The sequence below is a fragment of the Desmodus rotundus genome, chromosome 9 (genome assembly GCF_022682495.2).
Source record: "Desmodus rotundus isolate HL8 chromosome 9, HLdesRot8A.1, whole genome shotgun sequence".
Taxonomy (NCBI): domain Eukaryota; kingdom Metazoa; phylum Chordata; class Mammalia; order Chiroptera; family Phyllostomidae; genus Desmodus; species Desmodus rotundus.
This window is the reverse complement of record NC_071395.1, coordinates 57151104-57173681: the sequence shown is the minus strand read 5'-3', so window position 1 is coordinate 57173681 and position 22578 is coordinate 57151104. Positions and strand designations below refer to the sequence as shown.

At 41.3% G+C, this 22578-nt stretch overlaps 1 protein-coding gene across 1 annotated transcript; it reads right to left on the bottom strand.

The window, feature by feature from the left end:
- Positions 1-4409: 4409 nt before the first annotated feature.
- ZNF354C (zinc finger protein 354C) lies at positions 4410-21989 on the bottom strand. The gene is given in 7 exon segments (XM_071219269.1): positions 4410-6080; positions 6082-6887; positions 6889-7409; positions 11438-11533; positions 12034-12160; positions 19982-20032; positions 21837-21989. Coding segments are annotated over 7 exon segments (1830 nt in total). The 3' UTR covers positions 4410-6004.
- Between the last annotated feature and the right edge of the window lie 589 nt (positions 21990-22578).

Here is a 22578-nt window from a genome sequence, read left to right as displayed (position 1 = left end):
TTAGTGAAAACCTTCAAACACAACAAATATGTTAATTTTTGCACCCAAAATTAGAATGGGAAACATGTACTTAATTCTTTTAAAATAGATGGAGTAAGAGGTACAAATTTCCAGTTATAAAATCTGTCAGTCACAGGGAATGTACAGTGCAGAGAATATGCTCAATAATATGGTAATAAATTTGTACACTGTAAGATGGTTTACTAGACTTGTTGTGGTGATCATATCATTGCATATATAAATGTTGAATCACTATTGTACCCCTGAAATATATAATATGGTATATTAACTATGTTTTTATTAAAAATTTTTTAAAATAAAGTGGAACCAGAACCAACCAAAAGTCATTTCCAAGATTACATCCCCAGAGGATAAACTCTCAGGTAGGAAACTGAGTACAAAGGAAGAATTTTGACTGGAAGCTTCACATTCATCACTGTCTAATCACAGTTTGCCTCAGCATTCTATTATTCAACTTTTAAACATACTGAAAAAGTTTAAAAGACAACCGCTGAACACCTTTATATCTTCCACAAAGAAGTTGCCTAATTTTTTATTTATATGAAAATATGGTGCAAATATCATGACTTATTAAACTTGAAAACTTGCATGCATCTCCTAAGAATAAGAGCATTGTCTTGTCACTTCTAGAAGTGATGTTATTTTGTAATACCCATTCCATACTCATATTTCAACTGTCCATTATGGTTGTTTTAATTTTTCTGAATCAGAAGCCAATTTAGGGTCACACCTTGCATTTGGTTATATCTCTTAAGCATCTTAATCTACAAGAGTCCACTTTTTATTACATGAGCTTTTTGGTAAATCCAGACCAGTTTTTCTTCTGCAATGTCTCAAACTATTGGTATTACACAATGAGTAAACAATTTACTCACTGTATAATTCAACTTTTTCCTCTATTCCTTGTATTTCTCACAAACAAGAGGATGGGTCTAGATAATAAATTAGACTTTTGTTCAGCGTTTTTGGCAGTAATGCATCAGATGGTCATGTTTGTATCATATGTACACATTGGCAGGTTGTCCCACCAGCAGTGAAACAAGTTTGACAGCCAGACCTCTCCATTATAAAGGCACATCTTCCCTTTACAATTGGTATCTGTGATCTTTTGACATCATGTATAATTTTTCTTCATCTAATAGTTTTCACCATCTATTGAATGTGCCTAATTTAATTAAATTACAGGTTGGAAAATGGTGATATTTCTAAGTCTTTCATTCGATGTAGAGTTAAAAGGCAGCATTCTTCAAATAAGTTTATAAAGTTTTCCTTTATTTTTTCTTTATAGGCTTGTTTATTTATTTTTACTTAGCATGTTATAACAAATTACTCTGATTATCCTTTTTGATGTTTAAATTGTCCTAAATTTGACCAGTGGAATGTGCATTCAAGTTGGCTCCCACGTCCTTCTGACATTATCCCATTAGTTTTGAGAGCTCCTCTTTTTGTTTTGTTTCATGAAAAGGTAATACAAGAATACTTTACACTTCTCCTGCTCCAAATACAGTCAGCCACTACTCCAAGGAGCCCTGGTTCCTTTTAGTGGGAATCGCATTTAGAAACCAAAATCTGGGTACTAATCATGGTCACTGCTATTGGGTAACAAATATGTTTTTATCTAGAATATCTTGCAAATGACTCTGTACAATGTTAAATACTAAGGGCTTTTAAAAGCTTCTTTTTCCTTGTAAATATACTTAAATATATAAAGATGCTTTCTAATGAACAAGAGATAAAATATTTATGTATCACTTTAGACAAAAGAACTTCTGAAAGCCCTGGCTGGTGTGGCTCAGTTGGTTGGAACATTGTTCCATAAACCAAAAGGTTGTAGTTTTAATTTCTGGTCAAGGCACATCCCAGGGTTGCAGGTTCTGTCCCCAGTCAGGGCCAGTGCAAGAGGCAACAACCAATCGATGTTCTCTCTCTTTCTCCCTCCCTTTCCCTTTCTAAAATCAATAATCATATCCTCAGGTGAAGATTAAAAAACAATTTTTTTGACAATGCACACAAAAAAAGATTGTTATGTGAAACCCCCAAAAGCCATTTCACCATCTGGACCTCAGCTGGGTTTCAGGATTTATGTAGAGTTATTATAAAGGCATGTATAATTAAAGGCACTTTATGTGCCTTTAGGATGAACATAATTTTAAGTCAATTATTAAGATTAAAGTGAGAGGAGACACATCAAATATATCAATAAACTGACTAAATTATTCCATTTGTGCCTAAACAATTTACAAAACAAATAGTATTCTTGGGACTTGAGGTTGAAAATAAGCCTATCATTACCACAGAAAACCAGAGTGGGAGACCTAGATTAGCCTTGACTCCACCCAACAGCTCAATGTTTTCATTAGTAAAATTAAAGGGTACAAGTGAACTAAATTAAAATCTCTCCTCACTCTAGTGAGCTACCAGATGCATAGTCAGATTCTGTAAATATAAACCTTTGTAACTGATGATGAGAGTATTTGCATGAATCTGCCCCCTCCCCACTATACTCCGCCTTCTACAGGACTGTAAAGGACTCTATAAAGTAATGCAGAATCCCATCAAATTTAGAAATAATGTAGAAAAGGAAATGGAAGAGACTCCATTTGGGCATAATTTTCAAAACTAAATTCTAATAAAAACACATTTTTAAAACCATCAAAGACTTTTGGAAAAATATATATTCCCAAACTGTGTTTGTGTGTATAGTCTGCCTGGAAAAAGTCCAGCCATTATTAATATAACAAGAATGGTTTGCGCATCAATGTAACCTGGAAGCCAAGGAGACTGGGCTGGAGTGCACATGTGTGAACAATGACGACTTCACTGTACTAGTCAGTGGGGGTGGTAGATGCCATTGAGTTAGCATGTGTACTGTGTGGCCGTCACATTCATATTGAGTGAGTAGAGCAATGAACCTGCATCAAATTTTGCATTAGGCTCAAACATTCCTCCATGGAAACTCTTCGGATGATTCAGGATGCAGCTATGGGCAACTGGTGCTTTCCAGATTCATCATGACAACATGCCTGCTCATGCATCACATCTTGTGTAGTTTTTTGGCAAAATGTCAAATCACCCAGGTAACATAGCACCTACAGTCCAGACTTGGCACCCTGTGACTTCTCGCTTTTCCCAAAACTAAAACCACTTTTTGTTATTGTTGTTCAAATCTATCTATTTTTATTGCTATAGACCATTGTATTATAAAAAACATTCTATGATTTATTCATCTGTTTTCCTATATTGGGTATTTAATATGCTTCTACTTTTTAAAATCACTTTTTTAAAATATATTTATTGATTATGCTATTACAGTTGTCCCATTTCCCCCCCTCACTCCACTCCATCCTTCCCACCCTCTCCCTCCCACATTCCCCCCCTATAGTTCATGTCCATGGGTCATACTTATAAGTTCTTTGGCTTCTACATTTCCTACACTATTCTTACCCTCCCCCTGTCTATTTTCCACCTATCATCTATGCTACTTATTCTCTGTACCTTTCCCTCCCTCTCTCTCTCCCACTCCCCTATTGACACCCCTCCATGTGATCTCCATCTCTATGGTTCTGTTCCTGTTCTAGTTGTTTGCCTAGTTTGCTCTTGTTTTTGTTTTAGGTGTGGTTGTTAACAACTGTGAGTTTGCTGTCATTTTTACTGTTCATATTTTTTATCTTGTTTTTCTTAGATAACTCCCTTTAACATTTCATATAATAAGGGCTTAGTGATGATGAACTTCTTTAACTTGACTTTATCTGAGAAGCACTTTATCTGCCCTTCCATTCTAAATGATAGCTTTGCTGGATACAGTAATCTTGGATGTAGGTCCTTGCGTTTAATCTTGGGTAATGTAATGATGATGTGCCTTGGTGTGTTCCTCCTTGGGTCCAGCTTCTTTGGGACTCTCTGAGCTTCCTGGACTTCCTCGAAGTCTATTTCCTTTGCCAGATTAGGGAAGTTCTCCTTCATTATTTGTTCAAGTAAGTTTTCAATTTTTTGTTCTTCCTCTTCTCCTTCTGGCACCCCTATAATTTGGATGTTGGAACGTTTCAAGATGTCGTGGAGGTTCCTAAGCCTCTCCTCATTTTTCCGAATTCTTGTTTCTTCGTTCTTTTCTGGTTGGATGTTTCTTTTTTCCTTCTGGTCCACACCGTTGATTTGAGTCCCAGTTTCCTTCTCATCACTATTGGTTCCCTGTACATTTTCCTTTTTTTCTCTTAGCATAGGCTTCATTTTTTCATCTGGTTTTTGAACAGATTCAACCAATCTGTGAGCGCCTTGATAACCAGTGTTTTGAACTGTGCATCTGATAGGTTGGCTATCTCTTCCTCGCTTAGTTGTATTTTTTCTGGAGCTTTGAAGTGTTCTGTCATTTAGGCCATTTTTTTTTGGGGGGGTCTTGGCGTGTCTGTTACTTAAAGGGGCAGAGCCTTAGGTGTTCACCAGGGCGGGGTAACGCTGGTTGCTGCACTGTGACACTGTACATGGGGGAGGGGCCGAGAGGGAGCAATGGCGCCCGCTTCACTGTCCTCCGGATTTCAATCTTTCACTCTGCTACCCACAATTAAACTGGGCCCCTCTGGTGCTGGTTCCCGAGTGGGTGGGCTTGTGCACACTCTAGGCCCCTGTGGGTCTCTCCAACGACCTCTCCCGTGAGGCTGGGAGTCTCTCCTGCTGCTGCCCCAACCCCCATAGGCGTTTTCAATCAGAGGTTTGAGGCTTTATTTCCCCGCGCTGGAGCCCTGGGTTGCGCAGTCTGCTTCGCTCCCCGCTGGTTTGTCCGGTTTATCTGTGTGCGAATGTGGGGGCGCGGGGTCTGCTAGTGGTGAGACTGCCTGCCCCATTAGTCCCACACTCCGCCAGTCTCCGTCCTGCCATGGCCACGCGAGTCCTCTCCGCCCTGGTGCCCATCTCCACCCCTCCTACCGGTCTGGATGAATGTTTATTTTGTATTTCCTTGGTGTCAGACTTCCTTGCCATTTGATTTTCTGTCAGTTCTGGTTTTGCGAGGAGGCGCAGTGTGTCTACCTACACCGCCATCTTGGTTCTCTTAAAATCACTTTTGAAAGGGAAAAGATTTCTGTCAGTGAGATTCAGGAAAATATGACAGGGCAGCTGATGGCAATTGGGAGAACTGTGTGAGGTCCCAAAGTGCCTACTTTAAAGGGGACTGAGGCACCATTGTCCCACGTACAGGGTTTCTTGTATCCCCTTCAATAAGTCTCTATTTTTCATCTTACCTGACTAGCTGCTTTCTGAACAGAATACACATACACACACACACAAGAGGAGACACCCCAAAATGGGATTATCTTCTGGAGGGTGGGCCCCTTGTAGTACAGGCTTCCCCTCTAGGTGAATGTTCTAGGAACCCATCTGTATCATGTACCACTGGCGTTGTTGTGAGAATCTGTGTTCAGCTTCTGTGTGTGTGTGTGTCTGTGTATAAAACTTGCTGGTAAAGCAGTTCATTGACTATTTCTGTGTGAAAATATGAATATAAAGAATTTATTTTTAGCTTTACTTTCTCTTCACGATAAAGAACACATCCTATGTCTGGGGACACATTTATGTCTAGGGAGACATCTTATGTTTATGTCTTAGAAAATAAGGTCCCATACTTATTCACATTAATAACTAAATGACTGTTTTTAAAAGACAATTCATATAGAAGCTTACTCTTAAAAAGGGAATAAAGTCTAAAGAAAGAAATAAAATTTGTATTCCATTATTTTCATGGGTTTTTTTTGAAGTTTGGCTTTTACATTTTTCTATGAATTTAAAAACTTTTATCTTTGAAACCTAGAGTTTAATGTTTCTTATAAAATTTGACAAGTCAGTGCTCTTCATAGTTTCATTGATCAGTTTTATCATTACTTAGTAGTAACTGGTACTTTTTTTCTCCTGGAGAAGTAAAAAGACTTACTCTATCAGGAGGCCGTGCCTTATTTATTATTCTCCTCATTATTTTCCAATAAGAAGTCTTGAATTATTTGAGAGACAAATTAAACTTCACAGGGCTTATCTCCTCTAAGAAATCTCTGATCCCATATTCCTTCTATTTAGATTTTTTCTTTAGTATGAATTTTTTTGTGTCTACAAAGGTTTGATCTGTAACTGTAGGCTTTCCCACATTCCACACATTTATAGAGTTTCTCGGTGATATGAATTCTCTCATGTTCAGTTAGGATTGAATATTGGCTGAAAGATTTCCCACATTGTCCACACTGATAGGGTTTCTCTCTATTGTGAGTTCTCTGATGTCTATAAAGGTTGGATATGCATCCAAAGGCTTTTCCACATTCTCCACATGTATAAAGTTTCTCCCCAGTGTGACTTTTACAATATTCATTAAAGGATGAATACTCGTTGAAGGTTTTCCTACATTCATTACACTGATAGGGTTTCTGTCCGGTATGAATCTGCTGATATTCAACAAGACTTGAGATGCATGTGAAAGTTCTTCCACATTCCAAACATTTACACAGTTGTTCCCCAGTATGACACCTCTGGTGTTTAGCCAGGTAAGTGAGCTTGCTGTAGGCTTTCCCACATTCAAGACATTTATAGGATTTCTCACCTGTATGGATTCTTTGATGTCTATAAAGTTTTCCTCTACAGCTGAATGCCTTCTCACATTCACTACATTTATAGAGTTTCTCTCCAGTATGAATTTTCTGATGTACACTAAGGGTTGAACGCTGGCTAAAGGCTTTACCACACTCCTTACATTGATAGGGTTTCTCTCCAGTGTGCACTCTCAGATGTTTGATAAGAGTTGAACCACTGCTAAATGCTTTCCCACACTCATTACATTTGTAAGATTTTTCTCCAGTATGAATTCTCTGATGGACAAGAAGGGATAACCAAAGGATGATGATGGCTGAAATTTTTCCCACACTCACTACATTTGTTGGGTTGCTCACCACTATGAACTCTCTGGTGCTCAATAAGTTGAAGACTCTGACTGAATCTTCTCCCACAAGCATTATAAACATGAGGTTTTTCTCCAGAATAAATTTGGGAGTATTTCATAAGATCAAAATCCTGTTTAAAATCTTTCCCAAAAGTATAATATATATTAGGTGTCCATTCTGTAGGAGCACTCTGTTGTATAACAAGAACTGTATTTATAAATAAGCCTTTCTCTAATTCAAGACTTATATGGTTTCTATCACCACAGATGGTTTTCTTGTGTGAGGCTACCATTTGCCTAAAAGGTTTCTTCTGTTGTTCTTGTTCTGCTTTGCTCTCAAATTCCAAAGCTTCTTCAAACTTGATGCTCCAATGACCAAACTTAGTGGATTTTTTCTTTATTATTCCCTGAGACATTTCTTTTATAAAAATGTCCTGTTTGGGAGGCAATGCTTCTACTTCAGGCCAAGTCTTGAAATCTGGAATGAATTAGAAGAATTAATGCCTCCTCTGCTGGAAGAGGTTAGCATGCACCGGTGGGACACCAACATCAACAATAATACATATCAAAGAGGTTTGATACCATCTGATCTCAAATATGGACTTGAATCTGGAGAAAAATAGGATGGGATGGAAAGGGAGGTTAATAGGTTAAGGAGTGGTATGGGAGAATATATTAGACATGAAAATGAAGAGATCACAACCTGAGAGAAGTAAAGACAGACATAGAACTGGTTGAGCAGAAGGTATGAGGATACAGAAAATGACAAGGTCACTTTGAATACTGTGGGATACTTCAGTTTATCTTTACTTTCTACTCTGAGCATGCTAGGCATGAGGCACATAACTTGCCTTTACTTTCTCCTTTCTATTCACATGTTGCTTTTTCTACATTCCTCCCCTCCCCATGCTTTCACTGAAACTATGCATGAGATTTTTTAAATATTTACAATATTTTTCTTAAGTTTTGTGATTTTGTATGTGAATGATTTCATACCAGGCTGTGGAAAGAAAAACAGTCTATTAAAAGAGGAAGTTCAGGTTTTAAACTTTACAACAGCCTCGAAGCATGACTGTGTTGATACTATGTGATCTAAATTCAAGATGCTAATTATGAAGAAGAGAAAAATATGGACTACATCAGCCATGTGCAACAATCTATCCCTTGTGATTGGAAAAATAATAATTTTTTCATACTATCCTTCCCCCTTTCTATTTGACCAGAAGAAATAGACATATTCAATTATTCTAATAAGCTGCAACAAGATGGTTGAACTCTCTTTGTAGGAATCTCTTGAAACTAATGGAAGTCTGCAAGAAATGTTAAGTCAACATGTCCTGATGTTCCGAAATATGCCCAAGCCCCCAGCTCAGATCTGATTCTAATTGAAAAGATTTAGCTTCAGCTGATTGTAAGGAGTTCTGCATTAAAACCTGGCTTTCTTTAGTTAATCCATAACTGAAAGCACTTAAATTAGATCACTATAATTAGGTAACTGTATACTTAAATAAACTACAGAACTTAAATAAAATATAATTGGATCATTTATGTTTTAAAAGTCCAATTAATTTATTGAAATTAAATAGTAAGAGGAACCAGAAATATAGGCCATACATCTCTAGAAATGCAGATTTATCTTAGTTAAGGAAATCTTTGGGAAACCCAGCAGTTTGGATTTTCAAGGACCAACCAGGGTTCCATCTCCCTGTTTATCCTTTGCCACGATGTGGCCTTCCCTAGCCATAAACGTACCCTACTATTCTGATCCCATTCTCTACAGAAACTTAAATTATTTAAGCCTAGATTTACCATATCTTTCTTAGACTTTCAAAACATATTTTATTTACACATTCTACTATTTGCGTACATAAACTTTGTAAAAAAATAATTCAAGTATTTATTTGTTCAAGGAGAACAGTAACTATATCTTATTGTTTTTTGTTAATTCCTTGTGCACAGGACAAGAATGCAATCCAAATGTCTTAAGTAAAAGAAAAATAAAGAAATAGGCAGTGTCAGTTGGAAAACTTATTTTGAAGGGAGATTCTTTCCTTTTATACTGGATGCCTGCAACTCAATGAGTCATTTATTGAACAAATATTGAATAATCAGCAATGAGAATATGAACTAAATGACCAAAAAGTGCTAGTTCATTGCTTTAGGGTGTGAGATGCCTCACTGTATGATGCAGGTGTGAGGCTCAGAAAGATACCAACATCAACTTTATTAGTAAAGAATGGTTTTATGAAGGAAGTTGAACAATAAAGATGGAATGGAGTTCAACAGAAAAAGAGAACTCTGTACACCAAAAAGAAGGCCCAAAGCCATCTTTAAGGGAAGTCATTATTCATGGAAGACATGTTGACTGAAGAAGAAATCCAGTCAGAATGAGTGTAGAATGTTGTTAAGCAGGATGAGGACCAGGAAAACCTGGCCGAGGACTCAAGAACAGTAATACAGATAACAGAAGGTGTTGCAGGTTTTCAGGCAGGAAATGGTAAGAAAAGGGGTCATTTTTTAGTAGGCAGCATGGATCAGAGGAATGGCAGCTTCAGGAATCTGGCTGGACAGAGAACTGGATTTGGGGCCTCATTGGCATTAAACTGATCATGGGGACAATTCAATTACATTTAAGAATTAACTAAATGCAATCCATTAGATACTAGAGGCACAGCATTCCTTCAATATGTGCAATATAACTAGGAAAATAAATAATAATGATAATTCATTACAATAAATACCATAATGGGTATGTTCACTGTATGTAAGAGTGCTACATCAATGCAAATGAATGAAAATGAATGCTAACTGGGAAGCAGAAAAGATAGAACAAAGCGACGTATGAAGGGTGGCGTTTTAGGCAGACACGTGGATCTTGAAGGGTAAGTAGTTTTGCAGTGAGCAAGATGGAAGAGGCGATTCAAGATGAAGGAATAACCCACAAATGTTAGTGAGCAGGCAGCCTTGCCCAGCACGTGGAGGTGACATTAAATTGGCCACTAATGGGACTGAGAAGGAACACAGAGAAAGACTATGAAGTAGGTTTAATGTCACATTAGTGCTTTACTTTACTCCGTTAATAATGGGGAAACAATGAAGTCTCTTAAGATCTGGGATTAACACCTATGTTTCAAAAATATCACTCTGATGGTGGCATGGACAGTGGCTAAAAAACACAAGGCTCAGCCAGACTGAGTACCGTTCCCATAGTTCGTTAGGCTTGCTAGTGGTGGGTAGGGTAAACTGAAATTAGAAATGTCTAAATTAAAACCATGATCTATATGCTATCTGCACTACCTACTATTTGCTGGAAGGAAAAATTGTATTTTAATAAAGATGAAAAGATCTGTAGAGAAAGTGAGCAAAAATAAAAATAAAAACAACTGATGTCAGTGAAGGCAAGAGTCATAGATTTAAGGTCCAGCCACAAAGATAGAAGCAAAATACTACAAATCTATGCCACATGGTGAATAGAAATGACACTGGTGACACAGATTTATGTCACTGCATTCAGTTTTTCAGCTCTGTGATTGAAGTATGTTAAAATCTCTAGACCTGACTAGTGTGGCTCAGTGGGTTGGTCATCATCCTGCAAAGTGAAAGGTCACTGGTTCAATTCCCAGTCAGGGCACATGATTGGGTTGTGAGAGGCAGCTGATCAGTGTTTCTCTCACACATTAATGTTTATCTCCCTCTCTTATCTCTCTAAAATAAATAAGTAAATAAAACCTTTTTTAAAATAAAGAAATAAAAAATAAAATCTCTAATGCTGTTTCTTCAGATAAAAGAAGAGGTGTCTAAATTTGATCAACTGTAAGTGGCCCTGCGACTCCAACAACTCACAGTGTTGTGACAAAGACCCACTAGAGTAGGCTGGGCTAGGACTGCAGTGGCAAACTCCACATCCCTGGGGCGCCTGCCTCTGGCTACTTTTGGGCTACAATGTCAGGGTTAATGGGCTGCACTGGAGACCACAGAATCCCAAAACCAAAATACCTGCTATCTGGCCCCTTATAGCAAAAGTGTGCCAACCCCTGGACTGCAAGGCTGCAGCAACTGCGCTCACGGCAGCTGGGTGAACATAAGAATGAGAGATGATCACTGGTCTCCAAAACACAACACGGAAACCTCGAGAAGCCAGCAACAGAAGGGCGTTGGTAGTACTTTGAAATATGCGGTTGTTGAAAGATGTGAAAGAAAATGATGAAGCACTGAAAACATGGAAGGCAGCAGAAGGCATAAAGTATTTAAAATCTGTCAGATAGGAATCCACGTAAATGTGAAAGAAAACTATAAAGAGCAAAAGGCCAAAGATGTAGAAGTGACTGAGGCAAGCAAGGGACAGGGGTAGAGAACAGATGACAAGATGTCAAGACAAGGCCCTTCCTGATGGCCCTGCCCAGCTCAGCCGGGGCTCTCCATTTCCAGGCATCGCCAGAGCCCTGCCTCCCCTGACCTGCTCAGGTAGGAAGACACCCTGTGCCCACTTCCCAGGCATTCACTCACTGAGACAGGGGTCTGGAGGAATTACTCTTCCCACTGTGCAGGGATCTTTTCCTTGCTGCAACAGGCAGATCACCTCTGGCACAGAAAATGGGATCCCTAGTCAGGAGGAAGGAGATGGAGTTTGAAGAAAGGGCATGATGAGTAAGCCCAGACATCACACCCAGGAAGAAGCTGGTGGTGGCACAGGCAGCACAGCACTACCAGGGGGCTGGGGCTGTCAGGGGTGGGGCAGAAGGTGGGCCTCAGCTCAGAAACAGTACAGGCCTTGGCCCATTGCCTCTAAGACAGGGGTCTGATGTTTTCCAGAATCTATCATGGAGTAGGAGGAAATCTAGGTTGGGAGGTAGAGTAGAAGTAAGGCACAGGAAGGAGAGAAGAATAACATGAAGGGCATCACAACAAACGTGTATGCTGTCAACACCGAGAGAGTCCCCTTTCCCAGGGGCACGGTGGGGTGGAAACCTGCAGACTCTGAAACCGATCAGGGAGCCCTAAGTTCTCCCCCAGCAGATTCGTCATCAGGGAAAACCTTCCCCAGAGAGCCCAAGACTAGGCAGGGCCTCACCCAGTGAGACCAGGACGAGGCCTGGCCTTACGCAGGGACACCAGGCTGTGGTAGTTCTCCAGCATCACTTCCCAGTACAAGGTTCTCTATGCAGAGTCCAGGCACAGCCACTTGTCCCGGCTGAAGAGCACGGCCACGTCCCCGAACCTCACAGACTCCTGTAACAGCAAAGCCACTTCTGCTCGCCCAGGACCAGCTCCCCGACTGACAGACTCGATAAGAAGCTGACACTGGGCTGGGCAGCAATTCTGACAACTCTCAGGATTCTAAGGTCTCACACCAGTCCCATGGGTTACTGTGAAGACGTCCACCATCTATGAAACAAGTATGTGCCCTCCAAGGGCCCAGGGGAGCAAAGGTGCATTAGCAGTGGGGAGGGAGTTGAATCCAGCTGAGATCTGTCAAAGTAACTGAGCACATATATTGACTTCCTCCCCCCCACTCAAATCCAAATTAAAGAAATATCTGAGTATCTTTAGAGCAATGCTAGGAAACTGGAGAAAGTGCAGTCAGCAGAACAGAAACAAAGGAACCAGAGACATAATAAAAAGAATGCCACTTAATATTCACTTATTAAACATTTATATGTTGGGGACTATGATGGGAACTTTGTACAGAGTATCTAGTTTCACAGCAATCGTATGAGAAAACTACATGATTAAAGCATTTTCCAGGTGAAGAAATGGTTCAGAAAGGTTCAGTAACCTTCCCAAAGTGCTGTTAGGAAGTGGGAAGCTCTAACCTCAATTCAGGGAGACAGATCTCTATGTTGTCTGATGGGTTTTGATTGACTATGAAAAAATTTTAAAAACAAAAAACAACACAAAGGACTGTGCCAGACACTATAGGTACAAGAGGAAACTGTTGAAAAACTAAGTTCTTCCAAGAGAACTCCAGTTTAAACCCCCAAGTGTGAGAAAGCAGAGAGGTGGGGCAGATAGGGGCCCTTGTTGGAAAGAGCTGAAGGGGGTAGAAACCAGTAAAATGCTTTTGGTGAGTATTTCATTGAGAATCCATCAAAATGTGATAGGCACATTATTTTGACCTTGCAAATCTACTTCTAGAATTCTACTACAAGAAATAATCACAACTACATAGAGATATTTATTCAAGGATGTTCAATGAAACATCACTTCTAAGTTCATGGCTGTGACAGGCTGAGTCATGAACCTGTGAACGTTACATATATGACAAAGGGCCTTGGAAGAGCTGTTTAAATTAAGGATTTTGAGATGTGAAGAGTATCCTGAATCATTATCCAGGCGGGTCCAATGTAACCACAATGGTCCCTGTAAGAAGGACCCACAAGAGCTACAGTGAGAAGAGGAGGAGGCAACGTGAGGACAGAGGCAGAGACAAGGGTGAGGCCATTTGCAGACACATCAAGGGCCACAATCCAAGGAGCCCAGGCAGTCACGGGAAGGCAAGGACCAGGCCAGGCAGCAGACGCCCTTGAGCCTCCAGGGAGAGCCTGTCCTGCTGAGAGCCTGACCTGAGCCCGAAGAAACTGAGGTCAGACCTCTGGCCTCCAGAACTGTAACACAATCGATTGATGTTGTTGTAAGCCACTGAGTTTGTGTTAATTTGTTCCAATAGCCATAAGAAACTAATACAATGGTGAAAAATTACAGAAAATAGTGAAAATTGAAGAGAGTCATCAATAAGGAAACAGACAAGCAAATTATGGTACATTTATTCCATTAAATACTATGTGGCCATTTAATAAAGTAAATTTGTTTGCCTAAAATCAGGATTTGGCCTTGACATATTGTTGGATTCATATAAAAAAGCCAGCTGCACAACACTCTGCTGTTGTTAAAAAATTCTTTATCTGTATATACATATGTGCAGACACAAATACCTGAAGAATTCAACAAGCCGTTCACCCTGAGGAATCTCTGATATTTGCGCAAAGGGCAGAAAAGCAATCTTTCACTTATTACTTCTAAGCTTCCATATTTTTTACAGTGTGTATGTATGCTTGTTTTCAATATTTTTAGTTTCCATTTTAATTTATGTATGGACTTTTTAGTTATGCTTCTATTAGTGGTTTCTCTGAGAGTTATAATATGCTCTCTTAGCTCTTTATTATAGACTATTTGGAGCCATTATGTGGTTTCACACAGAATGCAAGAGCCCCCCTTCATGCTCTAGTTTTATACCTTCCCAATCCAGGCAGCCAGCAGGGCTCACCAAGTATGCTCAGGGAAGGCCAAGGCACAGTGCAACAGGGCAGAGGGTGCAGCAGGGCGGAGAGCACGCAGAAGAGCATGCAGGAGAGCCATGGAGGGAGGAGACACTCCATGCACACTGCCCTTTAACTGCACATGCAGACGATGCTGTGTCTGGACCAGTATTAGGAATTGAGGCTTGAGAGAGCTCAAAGGAAAAAATCTCAGCGGGGGCCTGTGTGTATCAAGCAAGGCTTGTCAAACCATGTAAGTCAGCTGCAAGCCATCAGTGAAGAAGACGGCCTCAGAGGTGGCCAGCGGCACTTATATCTTAAACAGTATTGTCACTGCTCTTGCCTTGGCCAGGAGTCAAAAAGTCATCCAGCCACCCCAGAGACAGAGCAGAGCTTTTCCAGTCCAGATATAAATGAACCTACAGCCACAGCTATCGCATGCATTACAGCCCCATGCATTGCAAACCCCCAATGCAATACCATATTTTTGCTTTAAAAAATCATGCCTTTCAAAGAAACTGAGAAGAAAAAGTATTTTTCCATTTATCCAAATAGCCACCATTTCTAGTGTTCTTCATTTCCTTCCTACGATTAGAGTTCCCATTTGGCATTATTTCCTTCTAGCCTGAAGAACTTCCTTTGGCAAGTAGTTGAATAGGCATGCTGAAGATAATTGGCTTCATTTTATTTTATCTGAAAGTGGTCTTTCTGTTTCACCTTCATTCTTGAAGAGTATTTTCCATGGCTATTAAATTCTGGCCATTGTTTTCTGGTCACTATTATTTCTGATGAGGAGCCAATGGACATTCAAATATAGATTCACTGTCCATGATGTGATTTTCTTCTGTCTGCTTTCAGTCTTGAGTTTTTAGTGACTTGTCTAAGACTGTTCTGCCCAATATGGTAGGCACAAGCTGCAAATGGTTACTGAGTACTTGAAATGTGGCTAGTCTGAATTCTGATGTGTGATTATGTGTAAAATACATATCAGATGACTTATTAGAAAAAAATATATATATACATGATATCTCAATAATTTTATATTAATTATATGTTCAAAATAATATTTTAGATATATTGGGGAAAATAAAATATACTATTAAAGTTAAATTTTCTGTTTCTGTTTATATTTTACTTGACTACTAGAAAGCTTTAAACTATGCATGTGACCTGCATTCATATTTCACATTATATTTTTATTGTACAGCATTGGTCAGTGATGTGCTAAGCTGTGGTTTTCTTTGTTTTTATTCTCCTTGAGGTTCAATGAGTGTCATAAACCTGTAAACATGGGTTTGTCTGGTTGTTTTTTACCAAATTTGAGAATATTTTGACCATTATTTCCTTTCCATGTATTTTGCCCCATGCTTTGTCTGTTCTCCTTGAACTCTAATAACATGTATTTTAGACCTTTAATGTTGTTTTACTCATAACTGAAACTCTTTTTCATCTGTTTTTCAGATAGGACAATTTCTATTGATCTACTACAAGTTTCACTGACATTTCCTTATGTTTAATCCCGAAAGTTTAGCATAACAGTGATTTTTGTTTGTTTGTTTCAGATATCTATTTTTAATCCTCACCCAAGGATATGTTTATTGATTTTACAAAAAGGAAAGGGGAGAGAGAGAAAAACATCTATGTGAGAGAGAAACATCGATCAGTTGCCTCTCATCTGCACCGCAACCAGGGATGGAACCCACAAGCTTTCGGTGTACAGGACAATGCTCCAACCAACTGAGCCACCCAGCCAGAGCAATAATAGGGGAAACTGGTGACTATGGTGTTATCTTTGCAATTTTTCTCTAAATCTAAAACTGTTCTTGAGAAATAAAAAATTTTTTAAAGTGACAATACCAAAAACAAGTACTAATTTACTGCCAAAAAGATGTAATTAACACAGTATGATTATAAAGCAATCAACATCAACTTCCATGTCTTTTTCCCATAAGATAAATTATGTATTACATGAAAACAAACAGACCAATGAATGTTTATAAAATCAGCAAAGAGCACACTTTTTCAAAAAATTGTAATTATTTGCTGTTTGATTTTTCTAACAGACAGCAGAAAGAAATTTGCTTCTCAGTACCCTGGATAAAGAAAGAAGTTAAGATTGGATATTATCATCAAACTGCTTCAAACAGGGTACCTCAGGTCCCTGAGAGACTTAAAATCCAGAGTTAGACACTAAATTAGCAGTCCACAAAAACTGGCTCCAAGTTGCAAACACACTCCTCTACAGCTTCCCTCAGCTAAAATCAAGTCAGCCTCTGCAGCTTTGGGGTTTGGGAAGCCCAGAGTGACAAACTCTACCTCTGGGCAGAGGGTCAACCAGGTAAAAGCTAAGTACTGCTTTGCACTGCATTTTGTTCCCTGAATGCAGCCATCTTCTTCTAATTAAAGTGTCAAAGGAAAGTCTAGCCTAGTGAGCAGAGACATACCAAACTTGGCAGGTGCCAAAATAATGCTACTGCTGCTGCTACCAATGGCAGTGACAGCTAGCATTCATTGAGATTTAGTACCACCGTGCACTGTTCTCAGCACCTTACATATATTTTCTCAGAGTATAATGCTAAGTGTACAGACTGTCTTGTATGGATTCAAATGCCAGCTGTGTAACCTGGTCATGTTATTTGCTTCTCTGTGTCTCAGTTTCCTCAACTGAAAAATGCAGATATGAATAGTCCTCTTGTAAGGATTAAATAAAGTATGTACATTATTAACCCCACTTACAAATCAGGAACTGAGGCACCAAGAGATAAAACAATTTCCCCAACATCACATCCATAGCTTGGATGCAAACTCATGAAAAAAGTCCCAGGGTCCACATTTTTAAGCTATGAGCTACCACCATTTTTTGCAAAAACAGCCAGTGACTCATAGAGGCTTTGGATATGGCAGACCAGAGAACACAGCGAAGGGAAGGGGGCTGGTGTTAGCAGACAGGTGGGACTTGCAAGTGGAAATATTCACCAAGAGTCTGGGAATGACAGACAGGCTCTCTAGGGAAAAGTTCAGGCGTGAGGACAGAGATTCAGCAAAGATCTTCAGAAAGGTGAGGGCTAATGTCATGAAAATCGATCTCAAAATGGAAGCATCAAGAAAAAGGGGCCCAGACTTCTGGCCAAGATGGAGACTGCACCTCCTCACACAACCAAAAGAAGGGTAACAACAAATTTAAAAACAAAAAACAACCAGAACTGACAGAAAATCGAACTGTATGGAAGTCTGACAACCAAGGAGTTAAAGAAGAAACAATCATCTAGACTGGTAGGAGAGGCAGAAACAGTCAGCTGGGTGGAGAGGACTCTTGGCAAGGCAGCAGCTGGCAGACTGGGTGGTCCCACATTTGTGTGCAGATAAACCAGGATGAAAACTAGGGAGCAAGACAGACCGTGTAACCCAGGGTTCCATCTCAGGGAAATAAAGCCTCAGTGCTCCTGACTGAAAACACCTGTAGGGGTTGAGATGGCAGTAGGAGAAACTCCCAGCCTCACAGGAGAGTTCACTGGAGAGACCCACAGGGTCCTAGAACATACACAAGCCCACTCACCCAGAAATCGGCACCAGAAGGGCCCAATTTGCTTGTGGATAGTGGGGGAAGTGGCTGAAAACCAGCAGACAGCTGAGCAAGGGGCATTGTTCCCTCTCGGACCCCTCCTCCACATACAGCATCACAACTCAGCTACGTTGATTGCCCCACCCTGGTGAACACCTAAGGCTCCACCCCACACCTCAGAACAGGCGTGCCCAGACAAAAAAAAAAAAAAAAAGGCCCAAATGAAAGAACAGTTCAAAGCTCCAGAGAAAATACCACTAAGCAACAAAGAGATAGCCAACCTATCAGATGCACAGTTCAAAACACTGGTTATCAGGATGCTCCAGGAACTCACTGGGTACTTCAACAGCATAAAAAAGACCCAGGAAGCAATGAAGGTTGCATTATGTGGAATAAATAAAAATCTACAGGGAACCAACAGTGACAGGAAGGAAACCAGGACTCAAATCAACAGTTTGGAGCAGAAGAAAGAAAGAAACATTCAACCAGAACAGAATGAAGAAACAAGAATTCAAAAAAATGAGGAGAGGCTTAGGAACCTCCGGGACATCTTTAAACGTTCCAACATCCAAATCACAGGGGTGCCAGAAGGAGAAGAGGAAGAACAAGAAATTGAAAACTTATTTGAACAAATAATGAAGGAGAACTTCCCTACTCTGGCAAAGGAAATAGACTTCCTGGAAGCTCAGAGAGTCCCAAAGGAGTTGGACCCAAGGAGGAACACACCAAGGCACATCATAATTACATTAGCCAAGATTAAAGTAAGGAAAGAATCTTAAAAGCAGGAAGAGAAAAGGAGTTACCTACAAAGCAGTTCCCATTAGACTATCAGCTGATTTCTCAAAAGAAACCTTACAGGCAAGAAGGGGCTGGAAAGAAGTATTCGAAGTCATGAAAGGCAAGGACCTACATCCAAGATTACTGTATCCAGCAAAGCTATCATTTAGAATGGAAGGGAAGATAAAGTGTTTCCCAGATAAGGTAAAGTTAAAGGAGTTCATCATCACCCAGTACTTATTATATGAAATGTTAAAGGGAGTTACCTAAGAAAAAGAAGATCAAAAATATGAACAGTAAAATGACAACAAATTCACAGCTATTAACTACCAAACCTAAAAAAATAAAATAAGACAAACTAAGCAAACAACTAGAACAGGAACAGAATCACAGAAATGGAGATCATGTGGATTGTTAACAGTGGGGGAGTGAGAGGGGGAGAGAGGGAGAAAAGGTACAGAGAATAAGTAGCATAAATGGTAGGTAGAAAATAGACAGAGAAGGGTAAGAATAGTATAGGAAATGTAGAAGCCAAAGAACTTATATGTACGACCCATGGACATGAACTAAAGGGGGGAATGCTCATGGGAGGGGGTGTGCAGGGCAGAGGGAAATAAAGGGGGGGAAATGGGACAACTGTAATAGCATAATCAATAAAATATATTTAAAATTTTAAAAATAAAAATAAATTTTTAAAAAGAAAAGAAAAAGGGACCCAAGGAGGGAATCTGAAGTAAAAGGGGAAAAAAATCAGAGGAGATGTGGGCACGAGTCAGGTGGCTGAGAGGGCATGTGGACTGTTTAATGTCACAGCTACACAAAGAACTCCTAAGAAAGAGGGAGGACCCTTTGGAAAGTCCCTGCCCTCTGCCCCCCACCCCAGTGCTAGCCTCAAAGCCCAAGCCAAGTGGAAGCCCTTCAGGATGCCCACCAATCAGTCCTGACCTTCGGCATCTGTTCTGGGATCTTGTTTCTACCTGTTCTGGGATGTTTAATCACTTTCTAAAATCATTACCATGAACTTCTTGAAAACAGAAACAACATCTTTCCTTTCTGTATCCCCAGTGCCCTGCATAGCACCCTGTACACAGTTGATGCTCAATAAATGTTTGTTGAAGGCACTTTTGGCCCTTCCATGTCTCTGCCCCAAGTGAGACCACACGCTCCATGAAGACAAAGCCTGCTGAATGCTCGTACTCCTCCCGAGCGCTTCCTGTTCAGCATTGCCTTGGTCCTTGGTCATGAAGTGGTGAGTGAGTTAAAAGTGACCTCGGAACAGAGGGCGTACACTTCTCAGCAGCTCGTCGATAAGTCCCGGATACTGGGGGAAAGTTACAAGGCTCTGTATTCTCCACAGCTCTGGCTGGAAAGAAAACTACATGGACAGAAAATGGAAACATGCCCACCATCTCTGAACCCAGAAGGCAGTTCAGGAAAAAGACAACCTTCACTTACCGTTACCTGCGCAGGCAGAAAATCCATGACCATTCTTTCCTTCTTAGTTTCCTGCCAAGGGAGAGTGGAGTGCTATCAGGGTTGATCTGGAGAAGGAAAGGGTGTCATGAGGAATTCTGGTGTCAAGGGGAGGCTTACAGAGGGCAAGTTACAGCCAACCATAATTCCCATCAGGTCCCAACAAAGCCACTCCACAGAAATGATGCGAACTGAGGAAAAAAGGTGTGCTTACCAAGCTGAGAAGCATAAGACCATTTGTCAACCCCTTCTCCTCTCCTTATGAACCATACTTCTAATTTCTATTAAATTGATGCTTTAACATCCACCAAGAGTCTATTAGCAAACTGTGATTCACCCACAGATACCTGGAGTCCTTAGATAGCCTTAAACTACACACTAACAGTCACAGAGGACGTGAACTTCCCAGGCTGCCCCTTTCAAACACGGCCAGCCAGTCCTAAGCCTGCGTGTCCTGCCGACCCCTTTCTTTCCAGAAGAAACCATAATGAAGGTGCCTGCCCACATTTCCCTCTCTCTCTGCCTCAGAATGGAGCCAGGGGCTTCCCCTGAGCGGCCTGCCTGGAGTGCTTTGTTCTCCCTCAGAATGATGAGTAGAACATAACCTGCAAACTGTCTGTGTCTGTCTGTCTGTCTCTCTGCGTCTTCCTTAGCATACTTCACCCAAGGGAACATGGTTAAAACACACGCTGTAACACAAGATGAATGACAGAGTGTTGCTCTGGGGCCCCTCCTAAACAGATTCCATGGGCACCTCCTGTTATAGCATCCACAGCTCACACAGACCACAGCCTCTCAAACCCAAACCTGGCTTGGAAGAGCCAGGTAAGGGGGTGCCTGGAGCAGCAAGACAAGCATCAGAGAAGGGTGTTGGCCCCAGCTGCCTGCACTGGCTTCCTGAGTTGGCAGGGGGCTTTTGGGGTACAGCACCTGGCACAAGAGCTCAACGGGCTGGGTATAGCGTATAATGTCGGATAGCACACCTCAGCGTGAGCGCAGCTGCTGCACAAGTAATCGTAGATACCATAGGCACACCTGCTCCATGCCAGAAGTCTTGAGAGCTTCTCATGTATTATTTGTAGTCCTCAAAACAACTCTAAAAACTAAGTACTGCTACTCCATTTTACAAGTGTCAGAGACTGAGAACTAGGAAGCTTGGTGACCTGCCCAAAGAAACAAGACTGGTTAAGTATTAGAGGCTGGAAGAGAATCCAGGTCCCAGGCCAAGGCTCCAGGTCAAGGTGGTAAATTGCCACGCCGCTCAGCCTCAGTTTCTTTATCTGTAAAATGAGGGCAGTGTGCAGCCAACCTACGTATAATTGGAAGATGAAATGAGTCAATTCATCTAAGGTGGCGATTTTCAACCTTTTTCATCTCATGGCACAAATAAACTAGTTGCTAAAATTCTGCAGCACACAAATATATATATATATATGCTGACTTGTCAAAAAAGTAGGTACAATTTTGATTCATTCTCATTGGATGGCTGCCTTTTTTTATTGTACCATCTAAGGGAAGAGAGGTCAGTGCCCCTGATTAGTCAGTCAGGTGTTACATGTTTTAAAAATTCTTGCAGCGCACCGGGTGAAAATCGCCAATCTAAAGCGCTTGAACAGTGCCTGGCAAAGCTAAGTTCTCCATTCTCCATAGGCATTAGCTACTGTTTGTTTCATTTAGAAGTCCCACAAAAGACAGACACAAAAGACTCTCACCCACAGTTGTCCCAGACACCCCAACTCCCTGCTCGCAGAGGACCGGGCGCAGGTGGCGGACAGGCGACCGGCACGTCCCTGGTGCCCCCGCCCGGCCCCCTCCCCCTGCACACAACCCCACTCACACCGAGGTAGGCGCTGACACCTCCGCAGGCCGGAAAAAGCAGGAGAGTTTCGCAGGCCAAAGCAGGGCGTCCCAGCGGAGCCCCCACCACGAGCCCCAAAAAGGCCTTAGCGTCCAGCAACGCCACGGACCCCAGGAGAACTACGACTCCCATCGTGCCCAGCACTACACTTCCCAGAGGGCACTTCGAAGCGACCACGTCCGGGAGGCGACCTCTCCTCGCCTTCAGTGCCTGCTGTACGAAGGGGTCCGCCGTGGGAGTAAGGGCCACGTTCGAGGGAGGGTGTAGCACAGGAGTCCCAAACCCAAACCCAGGAGCTGCTTAAGTAGTTCTGATATTCCGAAAAAAATACCCAGAGGATTAGGAGATACGGACATGCCGTTTATTACTCATATTACAGGGGAGCGCACTGAGGGCGGCCGGTCCGTGCGAGAGAGACCGCACCTCCTCCAGTCTGAGGCTCATCATAAGGAGTTGCTGACAAAGGCAGCTCGGGTTCAGGTTGCACAAACCTACGTGTGGCCCAGAGCTACATTACCGCAGTGTGTATGTGTATATGGAAAAGGTCAAGAAGCAGTCACAGGACAAGAAGCCGCTCCCAAAAGATGAGGAAGGAGTTACAATCCATTCCCAAAACAATGCTAGACCCTCTGACTAGCCCTCATCACAGGGGGGGAAAGGCCATGTATTGACCCCACACTCCAGCCCAGCTTTGGTCTTCCACCTCAGGTTCTTCGCGTTA